The sequence below is a fragment of the Manis javanica genome, chromosome 4, assembly GCF_040802235.1.
Source record: "Manis javanica isolate MJ-LG chromosome 4, MJ_LKY, whole genome shotgun sequence".
NCBI lineage: Eukaryota > Metazoa > Chordata > Mammalia > Pholidota > Manidae > Manis > Manis javanica.
In genome coordinates, this window is record NC_133159.1 from 113,750,544 (window position 1) to 113,774,147 (window position 23,604).

At 48.9% G+C, this 23,604-nt stretch overlaps 1 protein-coding gene across 13 annotated transcripts in view; it reads left to right on the forward strand.

Annotated features, from left to right (window-relative positions):
- MPRIP (myosin phosphatase Rho interacting protein) overlaps positions 1-23,604 on the forward strand; it is a 160,328-nt gene that overhangs the window by 62,251 nt on the left and 74,473 nt on the right. For all 13 annotated transcript variants that reach the window (XM_073234690.1, XM_037019524.2, XM_037019523.2 and 10 more), the window contains one exon: positions 22,179-22,330. In XM_073234690.1, coding sequence (XP_073090791.1) covers positions 22,179-22,330 — 152 coding nt within the window. The remainder of the gene's footprint in view (positions 1-22,178; positions 22,331-23,604) is intronic.

Here is a 23,604-nt window from a genome sequence, read left to right on the forward strand (position 1 = left end):
ATCTACTGCTGAGCTCTTGGGAATACAGGAGACTCTGACAGGTTCTCCTCTAGCAGTTCACTGTCTGGGCTCCTTGCAGCAGGTAACCTTTGGGAACAAGAGGCATCTGCAAGGCTGAAGGCAAAAGGAGCTACGCATGAGCGTTGTGCTCTAGGTGACCGAGTCCTTTCCCTGCGGATACTGGTAACAGTTGAAGCCAGTATGCGTGTGTACAGGGATTGGACAATTATGTAAATGGGTGGGTTTGATGGGACCACTGTCAGAGGGGGAAGACACAGGCAGGCAAGGAGGCTGGAATGGTCCTGGTAGTGTTGGATCAGGATTAGAGAGAACAGTATATATAGCTTGACAGAACCCATGAGGAGAGGAAGGCAGGCAGGTGGCTGGCTGGCTGGAGGGTATGTGTATATGTGGGTTACATGGCATATGTTCCCTCATTCTGTCAGTTGAGAAGGCCTAGATGCAGCAACACCATGAGAGTAATGCCCATACCTAGCACCTAGAACGTGGTCTCTAATCCCACTCTCCGGTAAACAGCACAGGGAGCCTGAGAGAAGTGACCAGTTTCCAGACCAGGGCAGGAAGTGTACGTGGGGAGCCTGGAGAACCTGGGAGTGGCGACAGTGAGGAAGCCCTGAGAATGCCCGTGTGCACCCTAACGGGTGTCAGAGACACAAGAGCCATCTGCACAGCCCTCCATGGCCAAAGCCAGAGCATGTGAGCAACAAAGCACATAATGTAATACTGGGTTACAGTGTATAAATTCCAGAGTCCATACTGATACAGGTAAATGACTGGATGGAGAAACAAACAAGTGGGGAGGAGAGACACTGTCCTGTGGGCAGAACCCCAGATCATCTGGGTGGCTACTCCCTACTCCTTAGGTGCAGGCTGCACGCCAACTTCCCTGAGAGGACAGTGTGGGCGGGGAAAATACAAACTGTGGAGTGCAGAAACGAACACAAGCTTAGCCAGGCATTCAGGGTCAACCCCAGCGGTGCTGAGTCCTGTGCCTGGGGTGTGACCTGAGGAGAAGGGTGCTTTGCCTCTGCGGTCTTCCTCCCCAAACCCACACCCCCTTCTAACCATGAGAGAACATCAGACAAATCCCAGTTGAGAGATGTGCTGCAAAATACCCTACCAGTGTCACCACAAATAGGGACAACAAGTGCAAGTCTGAGAGACTGTCACAGCCTAGCGGAGGCTAGGGGGATGCCACAACTACATGTAATGTGGGATCCTGGAACACAAAAGGTACATTAGGAAAAAACTAAGGAAATCTGAACAAAGTACGCACTTTAATTATCATGAACCACTATTGGTTTATTAATTGTGAGAAAAGAACCATACTAGTGTAAAGTGTTATTGATAGGATGACTTGGGTGAAGGCTATATGGGAACTCTTTGTAATAGCTTCACAATTTTTCTGTAAATCTAAATCTCTCCTGAAATTAAAAGTTTATTGAAAAGGTAAAAAAAGAAGTAGTGGAAATTAGAAGAAAGAGGAAATTGCTTGGCAGCTGGGGAAGGCTGGGAAATGAGGTGCCACTGGAACTGCCCTCCAAGGAAGGCAGGGCCCTGCCTCCTGGCCAGGAGGCCTAGGCAGGCATCCGGCACAAGGCAAGGGGGCTGGGGTCACAGGATGGCAGCCGGAAGGTGGGTGGGCTCCTGTCAAGGCCAGCGCATTACCAAGGGCTTTCCCTCCATCTCTCAGTGGCCTGGCCACCCTGCTGCTGTGGCATGTTTATCCAGGAGCCTCCACAGTGGGAGGCCTGGTGATGGCAGCGAGTGAGAGGTCACCTTGGGGAATAAGGCTTAAACCAGCATCCTTCTCAGGACTAGTGCTTTAGCTACAAGAATCTCTTTCAGACTCTTCAGTCTGATTAAACCAAGGCAGCAGGACCCAAATGGGAGGAATAGAGGTGGAGCCCTCCATGGCACACCATCAGCACTTGGAGGCCTGGCAGCCTTTCCACTTTCCCTCTTCCTCTCGCGCCGAGCTTGGCTCAGGCCTGAGCCCCAGTGTCCTTCTGTCTGTCCATGTGCACTCCCACACCGGCTCCTGGCCCCTTACCCCTGCTGCAGGGAGACCTTTCCCACCTGGCCTATTCAGAATGGCCTCTGGCTCCAAATTCCTTCATCCACCTCTGCTGCATCTTCACTATGACCCTTAACTGCTGCGTAACACACTAAATGCATTGTTATTTACATTTTGTGTCTGGCTGCACACTGGAAGGCCTGCTTCACGATGCAGAGGCTTTTTGTCAGCTTTCTTGGCTTTGTTTCCCTTGCCTGGAATGGTGTTGGGCATACAGTAGGTGCTCAGTAAATAGCCACGAAGAGGATGAATGCTGTTGGTGGCAGCTGCTTTGCTTTTCTGAGTGTTTTTCATATAACTGCAGTGGAGATGAGGCCAGCCTCAAATTTATGGAGACAAAATGTTCATTTATCAAAGGACCATTAGTAAATGTGCTTCCTCGTGTCCAGCTGAACTCCATCTCTGCAGCTCTTGCCCTCTGAGCCTGGCTCTTCTCATGGGGACCTCATCAGGCAGATCTGATCCTGGTGCCATGAGAAGCCTTTAAAACACTTGACTTCTCCATTTTTGGGGCCCTTGCACCCCACCTCCCACAGGACGTGCTCAGACCTTGATCTCAGTGCGATCTCACTGTGGCGGGTGCCCTGTCTGACTCATCACTGTATCACTGGGACCTGGCATCCAGCGCACGTTTGTCATGCTACTGATCTTTGGAGACAGCGGCCCTGTCCTGTATCCACAGCACCTCAACCAACCCTCCTTCTCCAGGTTAAACAGCCCTGGCTCCCTCAGTCTGCTCCTGGAGCACCCATGGGGGTTCCTTTTCCCGTGGCTTGTCACTCATGGGGACCAGTCCTGTTTCTTTTTGGCCTTTGTTGAGTTTTAACATGCAAGCCCTGTCCCCAAGCCACCTTCTCTGTGCTCCCTTCTCTGCTGCAGGAAGATGATCTCTTGGGCTAGGACCACATGGAGAGGCATTTCAGAGCAGCATGGGGACAGAGGGGAAGCAAGGGTGGACAGAGCTGGCTGCCAGGCTGTGTGTAAGCCAGCAGAGGAACACAGGCCTCAGAAGTGGGGTATTTCTGCAGGTGGCACCAACACTAGCCTTCCTGCTCCCAAGTCACCAGCTCTCCCTCCCCCGGCCCCAGGGAGCCGCCTGGTGGTTCTGGGCTGAGTGGGTCAAGTTGGCACTGCTTGCTTGCCTGTGTGCCTGTGGTTCATTTGGCTCCTCAGGGGCTTCCTTGCCTGCTGGGTACATGACATCTTGGACCCTCCAGGTCTAACGAGCGTGATTCTTTGCTGGAAGGAAGCAATTTCTGTTGATAAGTGACATAAGACTCTGAACACAAACATGTGGGTTCCATCTTCCTTGCATCAGAGAAGGAAGCGGAGTTCTTTCCGTTATTTCCATCCTCCTTGCTCTCCCTCATTCCTCAGACTCTGCCCTGTGGGACTGCTCTTGGTCTGTCCTTCACCCCTGCACCCGTCCTCTTCCCTGTTGCCCGACCCCTGCACCCAGCAAGGCCAGCCTGTCAGCCTTTAGCTGTCTCCAGGCCTTTCTATCCCTGAGAGCCAATTGGACCTTGGGTTCTCTGTGTCTAGCCCTCGTGAACTTTGGGTGCCATCCATCTGGGGCTTCCGCGGTTGCTGCCTGAACTCTTGTGTTCTGGGGGTGGCTGTAGCAAAGGCTTAGGGATGGCGGCTTGATTTCCTCACAAAGCCAGCTTCCAAATGGCCGCTGGCCCTTGCTCTCTGCTGTCTCTGCCTCTGCTGCTCCACTTCCTTTCTTGTCCTGCCTGCCTGAGTCCCATTGCTGTGGCATTAGCCTAAAACAGTCTGTGTTCTGTGAAGGCAGGGAGATAGAAATGCCAGAGAAAGTAGCTGGAATATATGTGAAGAACAGAAAAAAGGCAGAAAAGAAATTTAGTTCTTTAGCACCTGTTCAAGTCATTGAGGCCTAAATCAAAGAGTCATCCCTGTTTGCTCTTTTTTCTACCCACCTTAAGTCCTTTAGTCTCTACTATCAACATATCCTGAATCCAGCCACTTTTTACCCCACAGCTGTTAACACTGCAGTCTGGGCCACTGTTTCCTCTGCCTGCCTCATGTGTCTGGGGTTAAGAGTACTCTCGTGAGCCACAATCAGGCTGCCCCCTTCCCTGAGCACATCTCCACAGCAGAGCATGTTCTTCAGGTCAGCAGCCTGTGGCCACCTTGGACCCCTTTGCCCCAGCCCTGTCAGCAGTCCCTCCCACCAGCTACCTCAAGCCAGACCCAGTTTGTCCCTGCCTGGAGACGTTCCTTCACCTGGCCTCTGCTTGGATTCATGTGTCCACCTGCCCAGCATTCCACTCCCTGAACTTGCTTTCCTGTCATCCCTGTCACTTACTGCCACCTGAGATAGAATAGTTCTATTTATCTTCATCACCCCAAGAATAAAGTGAGCTTTTCTAAGGCCCTTTGTCCTGTTCAGCACCATCCCAAAACTGCCTGGCACAAAGCTAATGCTCAGTAAATGTCCATTGTCTATACCCAAATGTTTGTCCCGAGAGTTCTAAGATGATCACATGGTCTTTCATTTAGGCAGGGTCTTGAAAACTTCCTCTCTTTCTGTCACTAGGTGTGATGATAAATGTAAAGTGGAACTAAAGTCAGAGCCGAGAACTAAGGGGCCACTGTCACAGAGGTCCAGATGTGAGTCAGACAGGTGATAATATACTTCCTCCAGGAGTCTTGTAGGCCAGCTCCCTAAGCTCACTAGGAGCAGAGGCTGAGACAAGGGGCATTTGTGCAGAAAGGCAGAAGAACTTGGAAGAAGATGAAGGGGCACAGGTGTCAGGTGGGAACCAAGAGACAAAAAATTATAAAGGCAGGTTTAGTGGTCCTGCTGATGGTGAGGGAGATGGATTTACTGCAAGGGCTGGAGCCAAGGAAGGAAGCTTCCTGGTTCTGGGACGAACCAGGCCAGAGTGCTAAACTACCAGTCCTGGTTAAGTCAGGAGGCTCATACCTATAGTGGATGCTTGTTTGCATGTAGTTTGTACCTGAAATCACCACAGCTTCCAGGAAAACAGTTCTCATATAATCAGGCTCATCTGTGGAGTGGGGTATTGATACTCCACAATCAGAACGGCGAAATTCTGGGGGTCCATACTGTGGAGACGCCGCCGCTCCTGCTCTTGAACTGAGGATTGGAAATGGAGAGGTAAGAAGCTAGGGGGTGGGAGGGCTGAAATCCGTGCCCCCTGAAGCCTCTGTTTTGTACCTACTTGAGAGGGCTTCACATGAGGCTACTGTGAATCAGGCCAGAGTTGGCCAGGCCCCATCTATAGGATGAGTGCTTCCACCCGATGAGTGTGTTGGTCTAAATGAGTTCTTTCTGCCGATTGCCTTGTGTCTGTACCCACCATTCATGTTGTTATTCCCAATGTGGTAATTCAAGTTGGCCTGGACACTTTGTTCTGTGTGTGTGTGTGTGTTCTCAGATATATATAACATAAAATTTACCATCTTAACCATTTTTTTAGTATGCAGTTCAGTGGCATTATTCACATTGTTGTGCAGCCATCACTACATTCCATCTCTAGAACTTTTTCATCTTCCCAAACTGAAGCTCCAAACCCATTAAACACTAATATTTGTCCTTTTGTATCTAGTGTATTTCACTTAACATAATGTGTTCATGGTTCATCCATGTGGCTTGAGCTTGTGTCAGAATTTCATTCCTTTTTATGGCTGAATAATATTCCATCGTATTGATATGCCACTTTATTGTTTATCCATGTATCCATTAGTGGATTGTTTCCACCTTTAGGCTATTGTGAATACTGCTGTTATGAGTGTACAAATATCTGATTGAGTCCCTGCTTTCTATTCTTCTGGGTATATAATCTAAAAGTGGAATTGCTGGATGACATGGTAATTTTAAACTTAATTTTTTTTGAGTAACTGCCAAGTGGTTTTCCACAGTAACTGCACTATTTTATTTTCCCACCAGCAGTGCACAAGGGTTCCAGTTTATTCACAGCCTCAACAACACTCATCATTCCCTGCTTTTTAAAATTATAGCCATCCTAGTAGGTGAGAAATGGTATCTCATTGTGGCTTTAACTGCACTTCCCTAATAACTAGTGATGTTGAGCATCTTCTCCTGTGCTTATTGACCATTGGTATATCTTCTTTGGAGAAACGTCTGCTTGTCTTTAGCCCATTATTAATTGTTTGGGTTTTTTTGTGTGTTTTTTTGGTATCATTAACCTACAATTACATGAGCAACATTATGGTTACAAGACTCCGCCCATTATCAAGTCCCCACCACATACTCCATTACAGTCACTGTCCATCAGCGTAGTAAGATGCTATAGAGTCACTACTTACCTTCTCTGTGTTGTACAGACTTCCCCATGCCCGCCCCCTACATTATGTGTGCTAATCGTAATGCCCCTTTTTCACCCTTATCCCTTCCTTCCCACCGATCCTCCCCAGTCCCTTTCCCTTTGGTAACTGTTAGTCCATTCTTGGGTTCTGTGAGTCTGCTGTTGTTTTATTCCTTCAGTTTTTTCTTTGTTCTTATACTCCACAGATGAGTGAAATCATTTGATACATGTCTTTCTCCACTTAGCTTATTTCACTAAGCATAATACCCTCTAGCTCCATCCATGTTGTTGCAAATGGTAGGATTTGTTTTCTTATGGCTGAATAATATTCCATTGTGTATATGTACCACTTCTTTATCCATTCATCTACTGATGGACACTTAGGTTGCTTCCATTTCTTGGCAATTGTAAATAGTGCTGCGATAAACATAGGGGTGCATATGTCCTTTTCCAACTGGGCTGTTGCATTCATAGGGGAAATTCCTAGAAGTGGAATTTCTGGGTCAAATGGTATTTCTATTTTAGTTTTTTAAGGAACCTCCATACTGCTTTCCACAATGGTTGAACTAATTTACATTCCCACCAGCAGTGTAGGAGGGTTCCCCTTTCTCCACATCCTCACCAACATTTATTGTTGTTTGTCTTTTGGATGGTGGCCATCTAACTGGTGTGAGGTGATAACTCATTGTGGTTTTAATTTGCATTTCTCTGATGATTAGCGATGTGGAGCATCGTTTCATGTGCCTGTTGGCCGTCTGAATTTCTTCTTTGGAGAACTGTCTGTTCAGCTCCTCTGCCCATTTTTTAATGGGATTATTTGCTTTTTGTTTGTTGAGGTGCGTGAGCTCTTTATTTATTTTGGATGTCAAGCCTTTATCAGATCTGTCATTTATGAATATATTCTCCCATACTGTAGGGTATCTTTTTGTTCTATTGATGGTGTCCTTTGCTGTACAGAAGCTTTTCAGCTTGATATAGTCCCACTTGTTCATTTTTGCTTTTGTTTCCCTTGCCCGGGGAGATATGTTCATGAAGAAGTTGCTCATGTTTATGTCCAAGAGATTTTTGCTTATGTTTTTTCCTAAGAGTTTTATGGTTTCATGGCTTACATTCAGGTCTTTGATCCATTTTGAATTTACTTTTGTGTATGGGGTTAGACAATGATCCAGTTTCATTCTCTTACATGTAGCTGTCCAGTTTTGCCAACACCAGCTGTTGAAGAGGCTGTCATTTCCCCACTGTATGTCCATGGCTCTTTATCATATCTTAATTGACCATATATTAATATCTGGGCTCTTTATTCTGTTCCACTGCTCTGTGGGTCTGTTCTTGTGCCAGTACCAAATTGTCTTGATTACTGTGGCTTTGTAGTAGAGCTTGAACAGGGAGCATAATTCCCCCCACTTTATTCTTCCTTCTCAGATTGCTTTGGCTATTCAGGGTCTTTTGTGTTTCCATATTAATTTTTGAACTATTTGTTCTAGTTCATTGAAGAATGCTGTTGGTATTTTGAAAGGGATTGCATTGAATCTGTAGATTCCTTTAGGCAGGAGGGCCATTTTGACAATATTAATTCTTCCTATCCATGAGCACGGGATGTATTTCCATTTATTGGTATCTTCTTTAATTTCTCTCATGAATGTCTTGTAGTTTTCAGGGAATAAGTCTTTCACTTCCTTGGTTAGGTTTATTCCTAGGTATTTTATTCTTTTTGATGCAATTGTGAATGGAATTGTTTTCCTGATTTCTCTTTCTGCTAGTTCTTTGTTAGTGTATAGAAATGCAACAGATTTCTGTGTATTAATTTTGTATCCCATAACTTTGCTGAATTCAGATATTAGATCTAGTCATTTTGGAGTGGATTCTTTAGGGTTTTTTATGTACAATATCATGTCATCTGCAAACAGTGACAGTTTAATTTCTTCCTTACCAGTCTGGATGCCTTTTATTTCTTTGTGTTGTCTGATTGCTGTGGCTAGGACCTCCAGTACTATGCTGAATAAAAGTGGGAAGAGTGGGCATCCTTGTCTTGTTCCCGATCTTAAAGGAAAAGCTTTCAGCTTCTCACTGTTAAGTATGATATTGGCTGTGGATTTGGCATATATGGCCTTTATTATGTTGTGGTACTTGCCCTCTATATCCATTTTGTTGAGAGCTTTTATCATGAATGGATGTTGAATTTTGTTGAATGCTTTTTCTGCATCTATGAAGATGATCATGTGTTTTTTGTCCTTTTTGTTGATGTGGTGGATGATGTTGATGGATTTTCGAATATTGTACCATCCTTGCATCCCTGAGATGAATCCCACTTGATCATGGTGTATGATCCTCTTGATGTATTTTTTGAATTCGGTTTGCTAACATTTTGCTGAGTATTTTTGCATGTATGTTCATCAGGGATATTGGTCTATAATTTTCTTTTTTGGTGGGGTCTTTTCCTGGTTTTGGTATTAGAGTGATGCTGGCTTCATAGAATGAGTTTGGAAGTATTCCTTGCTCTTCTATTTTTTGGAAAACTTTAAGGAGAATGGGTATCATGTCTTGTCTATATGTCTGATAAAATTCAGAAGTGAATCCATCTGGCCTCGGAGTTTTTATCTGGAGTAGTTTTTGGATTACCAATTCCAGTTGCTGGTAATTGGTCTGTTTAGATTTTCTGTTTCTTCCTTGGTCAGTCTTGGAAGGTTGTATTTTTCTAGGAAGTTATCCATTTCTTCTAGGTTACCCAGTTTGTTAGCATATTGATTTTCATAGTATTCTCTAAGAATTCTTTGTATTTCTGTGGTGTTCATCATGATTTTTCTTTTCTCATTTCTGATTCTGTTTATGTGTGTAGATTCTCTTTTTCTCTTAGTAAGTCTGACTAGGGGTTTATCTATTTTGTTTATTTCCTCATAGAACCAGCTCTTGGTTTCATTGATTTTTTTCTATTGTTTTATTCTTCTCAATTTTATTTATTTCTTCTCTTATTTTTATTATGTCCCTCCTTATGCTGACTTGGGCCTCATTTGTTCTTTTTTTTCCAGTTTCAATAATTTTGACTTCAGACTATTCATTTGAGATTGTTCTTCCTTCTTTAAATAGGCCTGGATTGCTATATACTTTCCTCTTAGAACTGCATTCACTGCGTCCCACAGAAGTTGAAGCTTTGTGCTGTTGTTGTCATTTGTCTCCATATATTGCTTGATCTCTGTTTTAATTTGGTCATTGATCCATTGATTATTTAGGAGCATGTTGTTAAGCCTCCATGTGTTTGTGAGCCTTTTTGTTTTCTTTGTACAATTTATTTCTAGTTTTATACCTTTGTGATCTGAAAAGTTGGTTGGTAGAATTTCAGTCTTTTTGAATTTGCTGAGGCTCTTTTTGTGGCCTAGTATGTGGTCTGTTCTGGAAAATATTCCATGTGCACTTGAGAAGAATGTATATCCTGCTGCTTTTGGGTGTAGAGTTCTGTGGATGTTTGTTAGGTCCATCTGTTCTAGTGTGTTGTTCAGTGCCCTGTGTCCTTACTTATTTTCTGTCTGGTGGATCTGTCCTTTGGAGTGACTGGTGTGTTGAAGTCTCCTAAAATGAATGCATTGCATTCTGTTTCCTCCTTTAATTCTTTTAGTATTTGTTTCACGTATGCGGGTGGTTCTGTGTTGGGTGCATATATACTTATAATGGTTATATCCTCTTGTTGGACTGCCCCCTTTATCATTATGTATTGTCCTTCTTTATCTCTTGTTACTTTATTTGTTTTGAAGTCTATTTTGTCTGATACAAGTACTGCAACACCTGTTTTTTTCTCCCTGTTGTTTGCATGAAGTATCTTTTTCCATCCCTTCACTTTTAGTCTGTGCATGTCTTCAGGTTTGAGGTGAGTCTCTTGTAATCAGCATATGGATGGATCTTGCTTTTTTATCCATTCTATTACTCTGTGTCTTTTGATTGGTGCATTCCGTCCATTTACATTTAGGGTGATTATTGAAAGATATGTACTTTTTGCCATTGCAGGGTTTGTATTCATGGTTACCAAAGGTTCAAGGGAAGCTTCTTTACTGTCTAACCATCTGACTTTAACTCACTTATTACGCTATTATAACACAGTCTGATGATTCTTTATTTCTCTCCTTTCTTATTCCTCCTCCTCCCCTCTTTATATGTTAGGTGTTTTATTCTATACTCTTTTTTGTTTCCTTTGACTGCTTTTGTGGATAGCTGCTTTTATTTTTTGCCTTTAGTTAGTATTTGGTTGGTCTGGTTTCTTTGCTGTGATTTTGTTTTCTCTGGTGACATTGTTTAGCCTTATGAGTACTTCCATCTAGAGCATTCCCTTTAAAATACCCCATAGAGGTGGTTTTAGGGAGGCAAATTCCCTTTAACTTTTGCTTTCTGGGAATTGTTTAATCCCTCCTTCATATTTAAATGATAATTGTGCTGGTTACAGTATTCTTGGTTCAAGGCCCTTCTGTTTCATTGCAATAAATATATCATACTGTTCTCTTCTGGGCTTTAAGGTTTCTGTTAAGAAGTCTGATGATAGCCTGTTGGGTTCTCCTTTGTAGGTGATCTTTTTTCTCTCTCTGGCTACCTTTAATACCCTGTCATTGTCTTTGATCTTTGCCATTTTAATTATTGTATGTCTTGGTGTTGTCCTCTTGGGTCCCTGTGTTAGGAGATCTGTGGGCCTTCATGGTCTGAGAGACTATTTCCTCCCCCAGTTTGGGAAAGTTTTCCACTATTATTTCTTCAAAGACTTCCTATCCCTTTTTCTCCCTTCTTCTTCTAGTACCCCTATTGTGTGAATATTGTTCCGTTTGGATTGGTCACACAGTTCTCTTAATATTCTTTCATTCCTAGAGATTCTTTTATCTCTTTCTGCCTCAGCTTCTCTGTATTCCTGTTCTCTGTTTTCTATTCCATTAACAGTCTCTTGTAACTCATCCAGTCTGCTCTTAAGTCCATCTATTGATTGTTTAATTTCTCTTATCTCCCTCCAGACTTCATCCCTTAGCTTTTGCATATTTCTCTACAGCTCCATCAGCATGTTTATGACTTTTATTTTGAATTCTTTTTCAGGAAGATTGGTTATATCTATCTCATCAGGCCTCCTCTCTGGTGTTGTTAGAGTGATTTTTGACTGGACCAGGTTTTTCTCCCTTTTCATGGTGATAGAAGTGATCACTGGCAGGTGGCACGTGTATCAGCTGGGAGAACAAAGTCCTTTCCTGCTTGCTGGTCGCCTTACCCTTCTCCCCTGCCTGTGCCGCTTACCTGCACACTGGGAGCAGTCTCTGGATTAATTCCCTGAGCTGCCATGGGCGGGGCGGCCCTCGGGATAGCCTAGGGCACTGCGAGGGGTTGCACATGCACCAGGTGTTTTCTCCTGTGAGAATGGCGCCCCTTCGTGCCTTCCAGACCTTGTGCCGGCTTCCTTCCTCTGCCTGTGCCAGGCAGCTGCACGTAGGCAGCAGCCTCTGGATCTGTCCTGGTTGGCTGCACACTGGGAGGAGACTCTGGGTGGTTGCTGTGCACAGGACTGCCCCCAGCTTGTCTGCAGTAGTGGTGGGTCACCCAGTTTGCTTGCAGCGCTGGCACCGGGGAATGAACAGCAGGCTGCTTATCGCCATGAGGGGCTTCAGAGCTGCGTTGCCATCCAGGGGGTTAGGGCACCTGAAGTTCCTTAAGGTTCCCAGCCTGCTGGGCTAAGTGTACTGGGACGATTTTGTCAGGCTGTTAAGGCTTTGTCCCTTTAAGACTTTTAAAAAGTGCCCATTTTCTTTTGTCCCAGGGGACCTGGCTGTGGGGATCTGCCCGCAGTCTCCATCTTGGGTGTTAGTTTTCTGTTTCTCTAATATTCAGTACACTATGCAATGTGTGCCTGTGCTCCCAGTGCAGGTTACTAGGGCTGGTTATTTAGCAGTCCTGGGCTTCCACTCCCACCCCACTCTGATTCTTCTCCTCCTGCCAGTGGGCTGGGGTGGGGTGAAGGCTCAGGTCCCACTGCGTCACAGCTTTGTATCTTACCCTCTTAGTGAGATGCTGGGTTCTCGCAGGTGTAGATGTAGCCTGGCTGTTGTACTGTACCTTCTGGTCTCTCTTTTAGGAATAGTTGTATTTGCTGTATTTTCAAAAATATACATGGTTTTGGGAAGAGATTTCTGCCGCCATTTTGAGCGCCTCCCCTCCTGGTTTTTTGCTCTTGAGTTGTGGGAGTTCTTTATATATTCTGGATATTAATCCTTTATCAGATGTGTTCTTGGCAGATGTTTTCTCCCATTCTGTGGGTTGCCTTTTCTTTCTTTTAATAGTGTTCTTAGAGACCCAAAAATTTTTATTGTAATGAAGCCCAGCTAGTATTTTTTCTTTTGTTCCTTGTGCTTTTGGTATCATATTCAAGAAATCATTGTCAAATGCAGTGTATGAAGCCATTGCCCTTGGTCATCTTCTATAAGTTTTATAACTTTTGTTCTTACATTTAGGCCTTTGACCTAGTTGATGTTAATTGTTTTATATGGTGTAGTGGACACTTGGTTCCTGTGCAGTCCTCCTACCTAGGTGGGGTGAGGGGGATGAAAGCACCTGGGTGGGATGAGGGGGTTGAAATCTGTTCCTCTCTGCATTCCTCTGCCCCAGTCTTAGGGGCAAGATGAGCCTTGGCTGGGTGGTGATGGTTTCCCAAGGAAAGCTTCCCTGGCAGGGGCCCCTTGGCTGCTTGGCAAGAGCTACCGCGTCTTGCTGCCCAGCCAGTAGCCTGAGCTAGTAGGCCAGTCTAGCACAGCAGGTGTGAGAAGGAACTTCCTAGCCTTGGCAGCAAGTGAAAAGGGTCCTTGTTCTTTTCTCTCTTAAAAAAATAAGTGTAGCCAACCCTAATAATGCCCTAGGAAGGCAGGGAGTTTGGCTGGTGGACAGAGCCCTGACTGAGTCGTTTCTGCAACCCCCACCTGCTCCCCCAGAGTGCCTCAGCATGCACAGCATCCCTCTCCCTTGTTCCTCTCCTCTTCCTGCAGCTCCAAGGCTGCAGCTATTGCTGCTGGGGGTACACATGCTCCCACATTTCCTGGGCACCTTCCTGCCAAGCCCATGGAAGCCCTGAACGCCTCAGCCCACACTGCTTCTGGATGAGGCCAGAGCTGGGTCTTGAAAGGAGGACCTCCTAGGGGTCGGAGCACCTGCTCAGCCAGTATCATCTCTGGCAAGGACCACCTTCTGACAGAGTGCTAGGTCTGTGCTCCATGGAGACTCATGTTGTCAGGGCCTAGTAGATGAAGTTAGCTCCTAGGCCCTAGCTACTGTACTCCCTGGCTCATTCTACAGGAGAGGCAGTCTGTCGAGCAGGTTAGAGTCCGATACCTGGTGCCAGTTCTCATGCCTCTCTGGGCCTCAGTTTCTGCTCTAGAATTTGGGGCAGGGGAGAGGCATCAGATGCCTTGCAGGCCTGGGATGGAGGCAGTGGGCATTGAGAGATCTTCCTGCAGGTGCCTGCGAAGAGCTGCACAGGCTTCTTGAAGGGCCTAGTCTTCCAGCAGCCACACCCACCTTGCTTATTTTCTGTATCTGCAATATTTTGTTTTCTTTATAAGTATACAAGTCATTATCTTTTAATGTATTCACAGAGTGGTGCAACTATCACCACAATCTGATTTCTGAACGTTTGTCACCCTCCCCCAAAGAAACCTTGCACTCCTTTGCTGTTACTCCTTAATTCTTCCCCAGCTCTGTGACCACTGATCTACTCACCATCTCTGTCGATTTACCTGTTCTGGACATTTCATATAAATGGAATTATGTGGTATCACCACACTTACATCTTGCCTTTCAACTTTTTCATCCGCTAGTTGCTATAGCTGACCCGTAAGTGGATATGGGACTACAGGAGGGATCCTTCTCTTCAGAGGGGACAGGGCATCCATCCAGGAGGTGAGGGCTGTGAGGCAAGCATTTCCCCTGGGGGAAGCCTGCAAAGGAGGCCTGTGAAGTGGGTGGCTGTGGGTCACCTAGGCCTGTGAGCAGTGGCTGGAGGTGAGGCTGGAGCTGTTGGGGGCCTCAGACACAGGGCAGAGAGAGAGAGCTTGGCCTTTGACTTTGCGAGCAGCTGAGCCAGAGACTCATGGAAGTTCCTGCTGGTGACCGCAGGGAAACCAGTGTGCCTGAGGTGGCCTAGCCATGGGTTCCCATAGTTGAACAGTACCAAGGTGCTGAGTGCCATGCCTGGGAGAGTAGACTGCAGAAGTGTCTGGGAAGCCAGACTCTGATCTGAGCTGCTCAGCTGCCCTTGGATAAATACCTCCATTGGGCCCATCATTTTCAAGAGCCTGCTGTTAGCATCTTAGGGTCAGCAGCTGCCTCCATCATCAGCACAGAGGCCTAGCTTTCCCTCCCTGGTCAGGGAGAGGGTTGTCCATGATGCCTAGAGCTCCTTCCGGTCCAGCTGGGCCAGTTCTCTCTCCACTCTGCTGACCTTCTCTCCACCCCAGGGTGAGAGACAGTTGTGCCCAGCCTTTCCTCCCTTCTTACCATGGGCAGTTGTTCAGGAAAATATGTTGAATGCCCTGTCTTCTTGCCTTGGTGGGGAGTGCTGTGTGTGCACCGTGCCCAGAGAAGAGGCATTCTGGGCCGTGTGCTATCCCTGCGCCCTTGTGTGTGCACCGCACCCAGGGGAGAGGCTTCCTGGGTCACGTGCTAGCCCTGCGCCCTTGTGTACGCATTGTGCCCAGGGCAGAGGCGTCCTGGGCCGCGTGCTAGCCCTACACCCCTGTGTCTGCACTGTGCCCAAAGGAGAGGCATCCTGGGCTGCGTGCTAGCCCTGCGCCCTTGTGTGTGCACCGCGCGCAGAGGAGAGGCGTTCTGGGCCGCGTGCTAGCCCTGTACCCTTGTGTGTGCACTGCACCCAGGGGAGAGGCGTTCTGGGCTGCGTGCTAGCACTGCGCCCTTGTGTGTGCATTGCACCCAGGGGAGAGGCATCCTGGGCCACATGCTAGCCCTGCACCCTGTGTGCACATTGCGCCCAGGGGAGAGGCGTTCTGGGCCGCGTGCTAGCACTGCGCCCTTGTGTGCGCATTGCACCCAGGGGAGAGGCATCCTGGGCCACATGCTAGCCCTGCACCCTGTGTGCACATTGCGCCCAGGGGAGAGGCGTCCTGGGCCACGTGCTAGCCCTGCGCCCTTGTGTGTGCACCGTGCCCAGGGGAGAGTTGTCCTGGGCCACATGCTAGCCCTGCGCTCTTGTCTGTGCACTGCGCCCAGAGGAGAGGTATCCTGGGCCACGTCCTAGCCCTGAGCCCTTGTGTGCGCACTGCGCCCAGGGGAGAGGTGTCCTGGGCTGTGTGCTAGCCCTGCTCTCTTCTGTGTGCACTGTGCCCAGAGGAGAGGCGTTCCGGGCTGTTTGCTTGCCCTGCGCCCTTGCTTCATGGGAACAGCGTCATCTCTGGTCTTGTGACAACCCTGTCAGGTGAGGGATTTCTTTTATTGTTAAAATACACAGAGTATTTTAACACTGTTAAATTCACTGTTTTAACCACTTTAAAGTGTAGACTTCAGTGGCACTCAGTAAAGTGCAGCCATCACCACTGTTCAGTTCCAGAACTTCTCATTGCTCCAAATGAAATCCCACACCCATCCCCCACCCCTCTGCCCCCAGACCCTGGTAGCCAGTCTGCTTCCTATCTCTGTGAATGTACTTGCTGATACTTCATCAAAATCGAATCATACAGTGTTTGTCTCTTTGTGTCTAGCTTCTTTCACTTAGCATAATGTTTTCAAGGTTCATCTGTATTGAAGCATGTCTCAGCATTTTATTCTTTTTATGATTGAATAATACTCTGTTGTGTGGTCATACCATATTTTCTTTATCCATATGTCTATTGGTGGACATTTAGGCTGTTTTCTACCCTTTAGCTATTGCAAGTTTTTGTTTAAATACCTGTTTTCAGTTTTTTGGGGTATAAACCTAGGAGTAGAATTCCTGGGTCTTACGGTAACTCCATGTCTTACTTTTTGAGGCTCCACCAGCAATTTTCCACAGCAGTTACTCCATTTTACATTGGAAGTGATATATTTTTACCCCTACTTTACCCTTTTGGAAACTGAATCTCACAATTTGCAATGTTCCAAAGATTACAGAGATGCTGCATGGCGCATTGGGATTCTGTTCCAAGGGTGGAGCTCTTCTTGCTAGTGGGCTCAAGAAACGTAACCCCCAGACTCAGTCTTAGATCCTTGTGCCTCTGCAAGGGCAATGCATCTGGGAGTGCAGTTGTCCTTGCTCCAACCCTCCCTCCTCTCCTGGGGTGCTGGGCACCCAGGGGACAGCTCCCCGTGCCATAGCCCTGAGCCTGGCTGGCCGAGCATTCTCCCAGGGGCAGCCAAATGTAGCAGGTAAGTTTCATGTTGGTGACCTAAGGAGCAGGGTATGTGTGTGTTTGGGGCGGTGGGGGTGCGGTGCAGAGTCATAGCTTCCTCCAAAGGAGCCTGTGTGAGATCTTGGGAACAGATGTGGCACCAAGGACTTGAAGCGAGGCTACAGGCCCATCTCAGCCTTGGAGCTGCACTAGGCAGCTGGTACTCCAGTGTGGAAGATGGCCAGGAAACTGCCCCATAAACCACAAGGACTATAGAATATGTAGGAGGCTGAGGAGATGGCTGGGCAGGTAACTGATGGCTTCTTGCCATGCAAGGAATGGGAGGAAGGAAATTCTGCCAGGCAGGTGCCTCCTGCAGCTCCTTACCCATCCCTGCTGCTCCAGGGGCCCCCACCAGGAAAGGCTTAGGGCTTCTCTAAGCTGTCAGAGGGGGCCAGGAAGGGGCTTTGCTCATTCCAGATCTGGGTGGGATCAGGATCTTTTGGAATGTCTTAAGACTCCTTTTCCATGGGTCTTTCCAGTTTCCTGTGAAAACTTTGTCTTTGGGGATATCCATTTGAAGAACACTGCTCACTGGGGAGGATGGTGACCTTGGAGGACTGAGAGTCAGGGGGCCCATTCTGCACCTAGGTGGCATTTGGTATGGTTACTAGCACTGCCTCTTGAGAGAGGGGCTTGATTCATTAGACTCTGAGCAGCTTAGCAATAGCAGGAAAAGTCAGGAAAAGGTCTCTAACCCTGACTAGCACCTCCCAGGATGTGGGATTCCAGAGGCACCTGCAACAGTGTGGTGCCTGCAGGTGCTCCCAAGTGCCCCCTTCCTTCTGCAGACAATTGCAGTCTGACCTCCTCAATTCTGAAGAAAAGCCATGGCCTCTCCTTGGACCTGGCTTGAGTGGCCTAACCAAGAGTTCAGCTTAGCTGCCCACCAGGCCCTCTGTAAGGGAGCTTGGGTGCTACTACCATCCCCTTTGGGGAGGGGGAAGGGGAGGGCATCTGTGTTGCTGCTGGGCCTTGTCTGGTCCCTTTGTCTGCAGGGCAGTGAGCCCTCTACTGGGTCAGAACACGTAGGTTCTACCAGTAACCATGGACATTGTGCAAAACAGTTGCAAACACCAGTGAGAAAAGATAGGAACTTATTCTGGGTGGTCCCAAGTGGCTCCAGGTCCCTTCACCACTCTGAGCCCCAGCTTGCACATCTGTAAATGTGGCCCATCATTATGCCTGCCTCCTGAGGCTGTCATCAGGGTGAATGACTCATTACCCATAACTACTTGTTTGGAGCCTGCCCAAGCCAGCATGTCCTGCTGCAGCTCTGCCGAGAGGTAGATTCCCCTCCTGTCCTCCCTGGAGCACACTGAGCGCTGGCTCCTGGCCAGTGTGCATGCGCTGGCCAACTGCTGTCGGGAGCAGTGCTGTTCACCTCCTCAGGTGGGCTCCAGTGAGTACAACACAAGAATATGCAGTGTAGTACATGTAAAATTATTGCTTCATAATTTCTCATTTCACATGTGCATGTGCGCAGTAGACTGGGAGACCTCAGCCTGTGTGGCACTGGGCTTCACTTTGAAAGGCATTTTCTGACCTTGAGGTTTTGTGAATGCTTCTTTTCCCTGGGGAAAGCCTTTGTTTCTGTGGGACTGTTTTCCTATCTGAGTTGGGGATAAAACAGACAATTCCCATTCTATCCACACCTCACCTGGCCTCTGATTTTATAAGCACAGCTGCCTGGAGGAGAAGCCTCCTGTTGATAGCTCTAAATGGCCCCTGAATGTATTTCTTCCCTACTTTCTTAATGTCCCTCTGGCTCTTAACATCTTGTCTTCCCAAATTCTCAGGATCCACCAAAATATAAAGGGGGCCTGTTTGCCCTAACACACACTTGCTTGGGCCAGGATGGGGTGGAGGGTGCCCTGGTGATGAGGCTGCCCTGCAGGATCTCCCTGAACAAGCCTCTGCCAGGTGCCATGGCTCAAAGGGCAGAGGTTCCCTTGGCCTCCTTATGGGCTAGTGAGCAGATGAGAGGTAGGAAGGCTGGGTTCTCAGTGGGGTGTGGTCATGTCCTTGTTTTGTGCCCTCCTGCTTTGTCATCTCATGCTTAAACCATTGTTAGCCCTGTAGCAGCTCTGGCATCTTAGCTGGTACAGAGTAGAGGCCAGATGACCAAAGGCCCCCAGATGGTTGGAGGGCATCTGGTGACATTGCTGGGGTAAGGATTGAACTGGTAACTTAGCAACAGAGCAGAGTCGCATGGCCTGGAGATGGCCGTCCCTTTTCTGGAAATGAAATGAGCGAAACTAGGTGATGCAGCCTCATAGGAGGCCCAGGTCCCTAAGCTATGGAGGTGCAGAATTAGGGCAGAGAGCTTGTCATCCGGAACTGGCTTTGCTGCTGACTCATTAGGGTGAGGGGTCCCTCTGGCTGGATTTGGATTACAGCCTAGATATTTGCCCTTGCTCTAAAAGCACAAGGTCAGCCCAGCCGGCAGTGGACTGTTACAGAGTGGGCTGTCAGCACTGGGAATGCAGATGGGTGTGACCTGCTCCTAGGTGGGCTGGGAGGGAAGCCAGACTAGGCCAGAGCTAGCTGGAGCCCCTTGGCAGGATCTGCCCTGGCTCTGAGTGCAGGAGATGTGGTTGAATGCAGAACAGTGAAGGGGCAAAGGGGGGTGACAGTACTGCCAGCCTCGGGCTGTGGGAATCAGTGAGAGGGAACATTGGGCCAAGCCAGTTACTCAGGAATCACATGTGAAGTGTGGGGCAAGCATGCCTCCTCCCTCAGGTGGCACTGTTGAAACTCAAAGAACTATTCTCACAGTGTTGGCAGTGCATACCTGAGCCAGTTTTCCGGGTTCCCCCTCTTTTATGACCACTGCTTACTCTCTGATCCTTATTCTGTATATGTAATCAAATTAGATAATGCCTACCTCGTGGTGAGTCATATTTAAGGACGCATGGAAGAGGTTGTAATTGTGAGATCCTGACACATAGGTGGAGCCCCTTGGCAGGATCTGCCCCGGCTCTGAGTGCAGGAGATGTGGTTGAGCGCAGAACAGTGAAGGGGCAAAGGGGGGGGGGGTGACAGTATTGCCAGCCTCTAATGAATGAATATAAACATTCATTTTCTTTAACCGTCTAATGGCTTTCCCTTTATATTGACATTTCTGAAGCTTTTTCTGGTAGGAAGTAGAATTCTCTTTTTATACACAAAGAAACTAAGGCTCAGAGAGGTTGTCGGAAGTCTGGCAGTGACTGAGTTTCATGACCACGTCCATCTGGCAGGGCCGGCTGGGAAATCTCATCTGTAGCTGGTGGCCATGTGCCCAGTGAATCCAGTCACTGGGTATGGGAGAGGGTATGGTGAACAGTTTGGTGACCCTAATTCCTGGGACAATAGTCTTCAAACAGGAGTGTGTGCCTGCAGGCCCCCACCAGGTGTTAGAAATGTTAGAATTTCTACTGGTGTGCTTTGTTATCTCTATAACTTACTGCATATTGCACGTGTTATGGTTTGCAAGGCAATGGCACTGTGGCACAGAAAGAGAACTCACCGAGGATGTGCACTTGCGTGTCACAGGTGGGCACATGCTGACAGGACTCTGAGACTGCAGGCCTAAGGGCTGGGGTGGGCACTGCAAATGAGGGGGGATCAGTTACCTTGGAAAAGCCCCTCAGCTGTTCTGTCTCCTTTCTTCAGTCCTACCCCAGCTTGCTCTGGAGATAGTCTATTAGGCAAGCCCACAAAGCCCGCATGTCACTGCTCCTGGCCTTGTGGTCATGGCATTGTACCCTCGTTTCACATGCAATAAGATCTACCTCAGAGAAACCCAGTACCTTCTTGGGACCAGTAGGGGGTCTATGCTTCTGCATGGGGGTGTCTGAGCTCCAATAGGACGGAGGTGGCCACCCTTAGTTTGCCCAAAGAGAGTTCAGATGGGATGCTGGCATGATGCCAGAGGAGGCCTGAGGTTGGACTTCTGAAGAGTGGAGGGGCTGGAACTGGAGCAAGGGGTCAGAAAGAAGGACCATGTAGACTCTGCCCTGTGCTGGAGACAGTGTTCCTCCAGGTGTGGGAACAGTGCTCCTCCTGGGGAGGGGGCCCTAGGCCCTAGGTATGTGGGGCCCTCCCCAGCCAGAGATGGGCAGATACATTCCAGGCCACCTCCCATGCCCACTGCTCCTGAGGACCCCCTCTGCTGGGTTGCAGGAGAGCCCAGAGCAGATGGGGAAGGTTTTCCAAAGTGGGGAGTTGTTGATCTGAGTTTGGTGTCCACACCAGGCTCCACATCCTGATCTTCAGACTGGCCCCTTCCCTCTGCCTGGCAGCAGGGAGCTGGCGGTGGGGTGCAGGTAGGGCCTACTCTCAGAGCTCTAGGAGGGAGGCACCCAATGAGGCAGCCTCCCAGCCCACTGCCCTTAGCCTTTCCTCCCACTCTGCTTCTGCAGAAAGGGGACCAAGGAAGTGCTAGGCTCTTGGGGGTCCTCAGTTGGGAAGCTGGCAGCTGTCTGGAAGTGGGTAGCAGGCAGACTCTGCCCCACCTGGCCACCTGGGGTCCTGGCCAAGGCTTTCCTCCCTGTGAGAGCTGTCAGCAAGGAATGTTAAGGTAGTGCCTAGACTGGCTCCAGGGCAGGAGCCTTTTGCAAGTCTTATGGTACGGCCATAGCAACCTGTGTCCTTACCAAAAGCATCCTCATGTCTGTGGGGAAATGAGAGGCCAGAAGATTCAGGCTGACAAATTGTCTTTAGAAGGTCCTCTTGGCTAACCCTTCATCTCAGTCAGTAGGAATTTCTTAAAGCCTCCTTTCTTGTTTTTGGTTTTGTATCCCTAATTCAGTGCTGTAAGAAGAGGAAAAAATTTATCATTTATTGTTCCAGTGCTAGTGAGGCAGCTTTGCAGCAGCTCCTCACGGGCAGCCCTGAAGGGTGGCAGGGTCACCTGCCCTGAGCAGGCCGGGCCTACCTTTAAAGCATTCACAATATGTGTGGCCCCAGCCTGCCTTCAAGGATGTGGCTTCTCTCTGGCCCCCTCCTTGCCTCTAAAAATAATTTTGCTATTTTGAAACCACCTCCTCTGGAGCTTTTTCTCACTACTTTCTTGGATCAGTAACCCCTCTGAGACCAGGCTCTTGGCTGCCTCTGTCACCCTAGCTGTCCTTGCAGAGCTGTCCCCTCCCCTAGGTACTGGCTGGCATACTGTTCCCAGCCGGGAAGGAGTGTCCAACTGGATGTCTTTGGAGGAGAGCAGGCCTGTCCCTGCGGGATGGGTGGGTGGAAGGTGGGGCTGGAAGGGCCAGGGCAAGGCAGAGCATACCCCATGCCTCTGGGACAGGGGTCCGCACAGCAGTGAGGACTGGAAACGCCCCGGGGATATTCCCCTTAAAGCCAGCCTGAGTGACCGCCTGCCCCGTCTTCTTCTTACAGCCCACAACCCTCCCTCAGGGCACCATCAACATGAACCAGTGCACAGATGTGGTGGACGGGGAGGGCCGGACGGGCCAGAAGTTCTCCCTGTGCATTCTGACCCCTGAGAAGGAGCATTTCATCCGGGCAGAGACCAAGGAGATCATTAGCGGGTGAGTCTGCACGTTTCAGAAGGAGGTGCTCCCTGCCTGCCGTGGACCAGGGCTCTTCAGCACAGATTGGGCAGCATCACCACCGCTTTCTTCCCTGAGTATGTCTCCACTTGTCCCATTCACAGTGCCACCACATGCCTGGTCACCACCCAGGAGTCTGGCCCCACATCTTTAGGCCTTTCTCTCAGTGGTTTCTCTACCTCCATTCTTACTGTACCACAGCTGTCTATCAGCTGACCATGAGGGGCTCAGTCCCTTGCCTTTCTCCTGCCTAAAGCCCCATCACCTGGGGCCAGGTCCCTCGGAGGCCCCTTCAGCCCTGCAGGCTCGCCCCCACACCCCACCCTGCCTCCCGCTCTGTGCCTTCTCTCCTGCCCTTCCCTCATTGTGAGCAGCCACTCTCCTCCAGGCTTCGAGTCAGCCGGAGCATCTGCTCCTCTGGGAAGCCCTGCCCTGGAGGTGCCTGCCTCCGTTAGCTGTCTCTTATAAAAGATGGGGTGATCTGTGTGGATGTCTGGCTTTCTTAGCCAGTGGTAGGCCCTTGAGGGTGGAGGCTGGGTCTTGTTCATTGTCCCTGGGGCCTGCACACAGCATTCACTCCAGTGCTACTGCATGCCCTGGCTTCTTTGTCCAAGTGCAGAGAATAGGAAGTCTCTGGGTCAGCCCACTCTTGAGCATGCCGTGGGCAGAGGCTTAAGGAAAGCCCTGGGAAATGGATAGGGGGGCCCAGGTTTTCAGACAGCTGATGGTCCAGGGGGGCTGAGCTCCACATTCCTGAGCCCCTGCAGTGTCTGCCTCCCAAGAGCCCCTGCTCCTGTGGCCTCTGCTCCCAGCTCTGTGCTCATTCTACATTTGAGAGACGCAGCCACATGCACAGCGAGCAGGTGCTACAGGCCTGGCGGGGAGTGGGATGCTGGGTTTTGGCGACTCCCACTTGTCCTGTAAGGCTGAGGAGGCAGATGCAGCTGAGAAGGCTTTGGGAGAAACTGAATCCGGGGGGCTGGGGGTATGTGCTGATCACTGAAGCACAAATAGAATGAGAACATGAAGCCCTTCATTTTTGACGAATGAAAGCCTGAGCACTGGCTAAGGCCTCCCTGTGAGAAAGCCAGAACACTCAGTTTCTGCTCAGTTCAGATCCACACCATGGGGGTAGGGGTGGGGCAGAGGGCCGGAGCTGTGCTATGGGATAGCTGAGTGGCCCTCTGCTGGGGTGCCAACTCACCCCGAGTCCTCGTCCCCTGGAGAGAGGCACGTCTGCATGTCTAACTCGT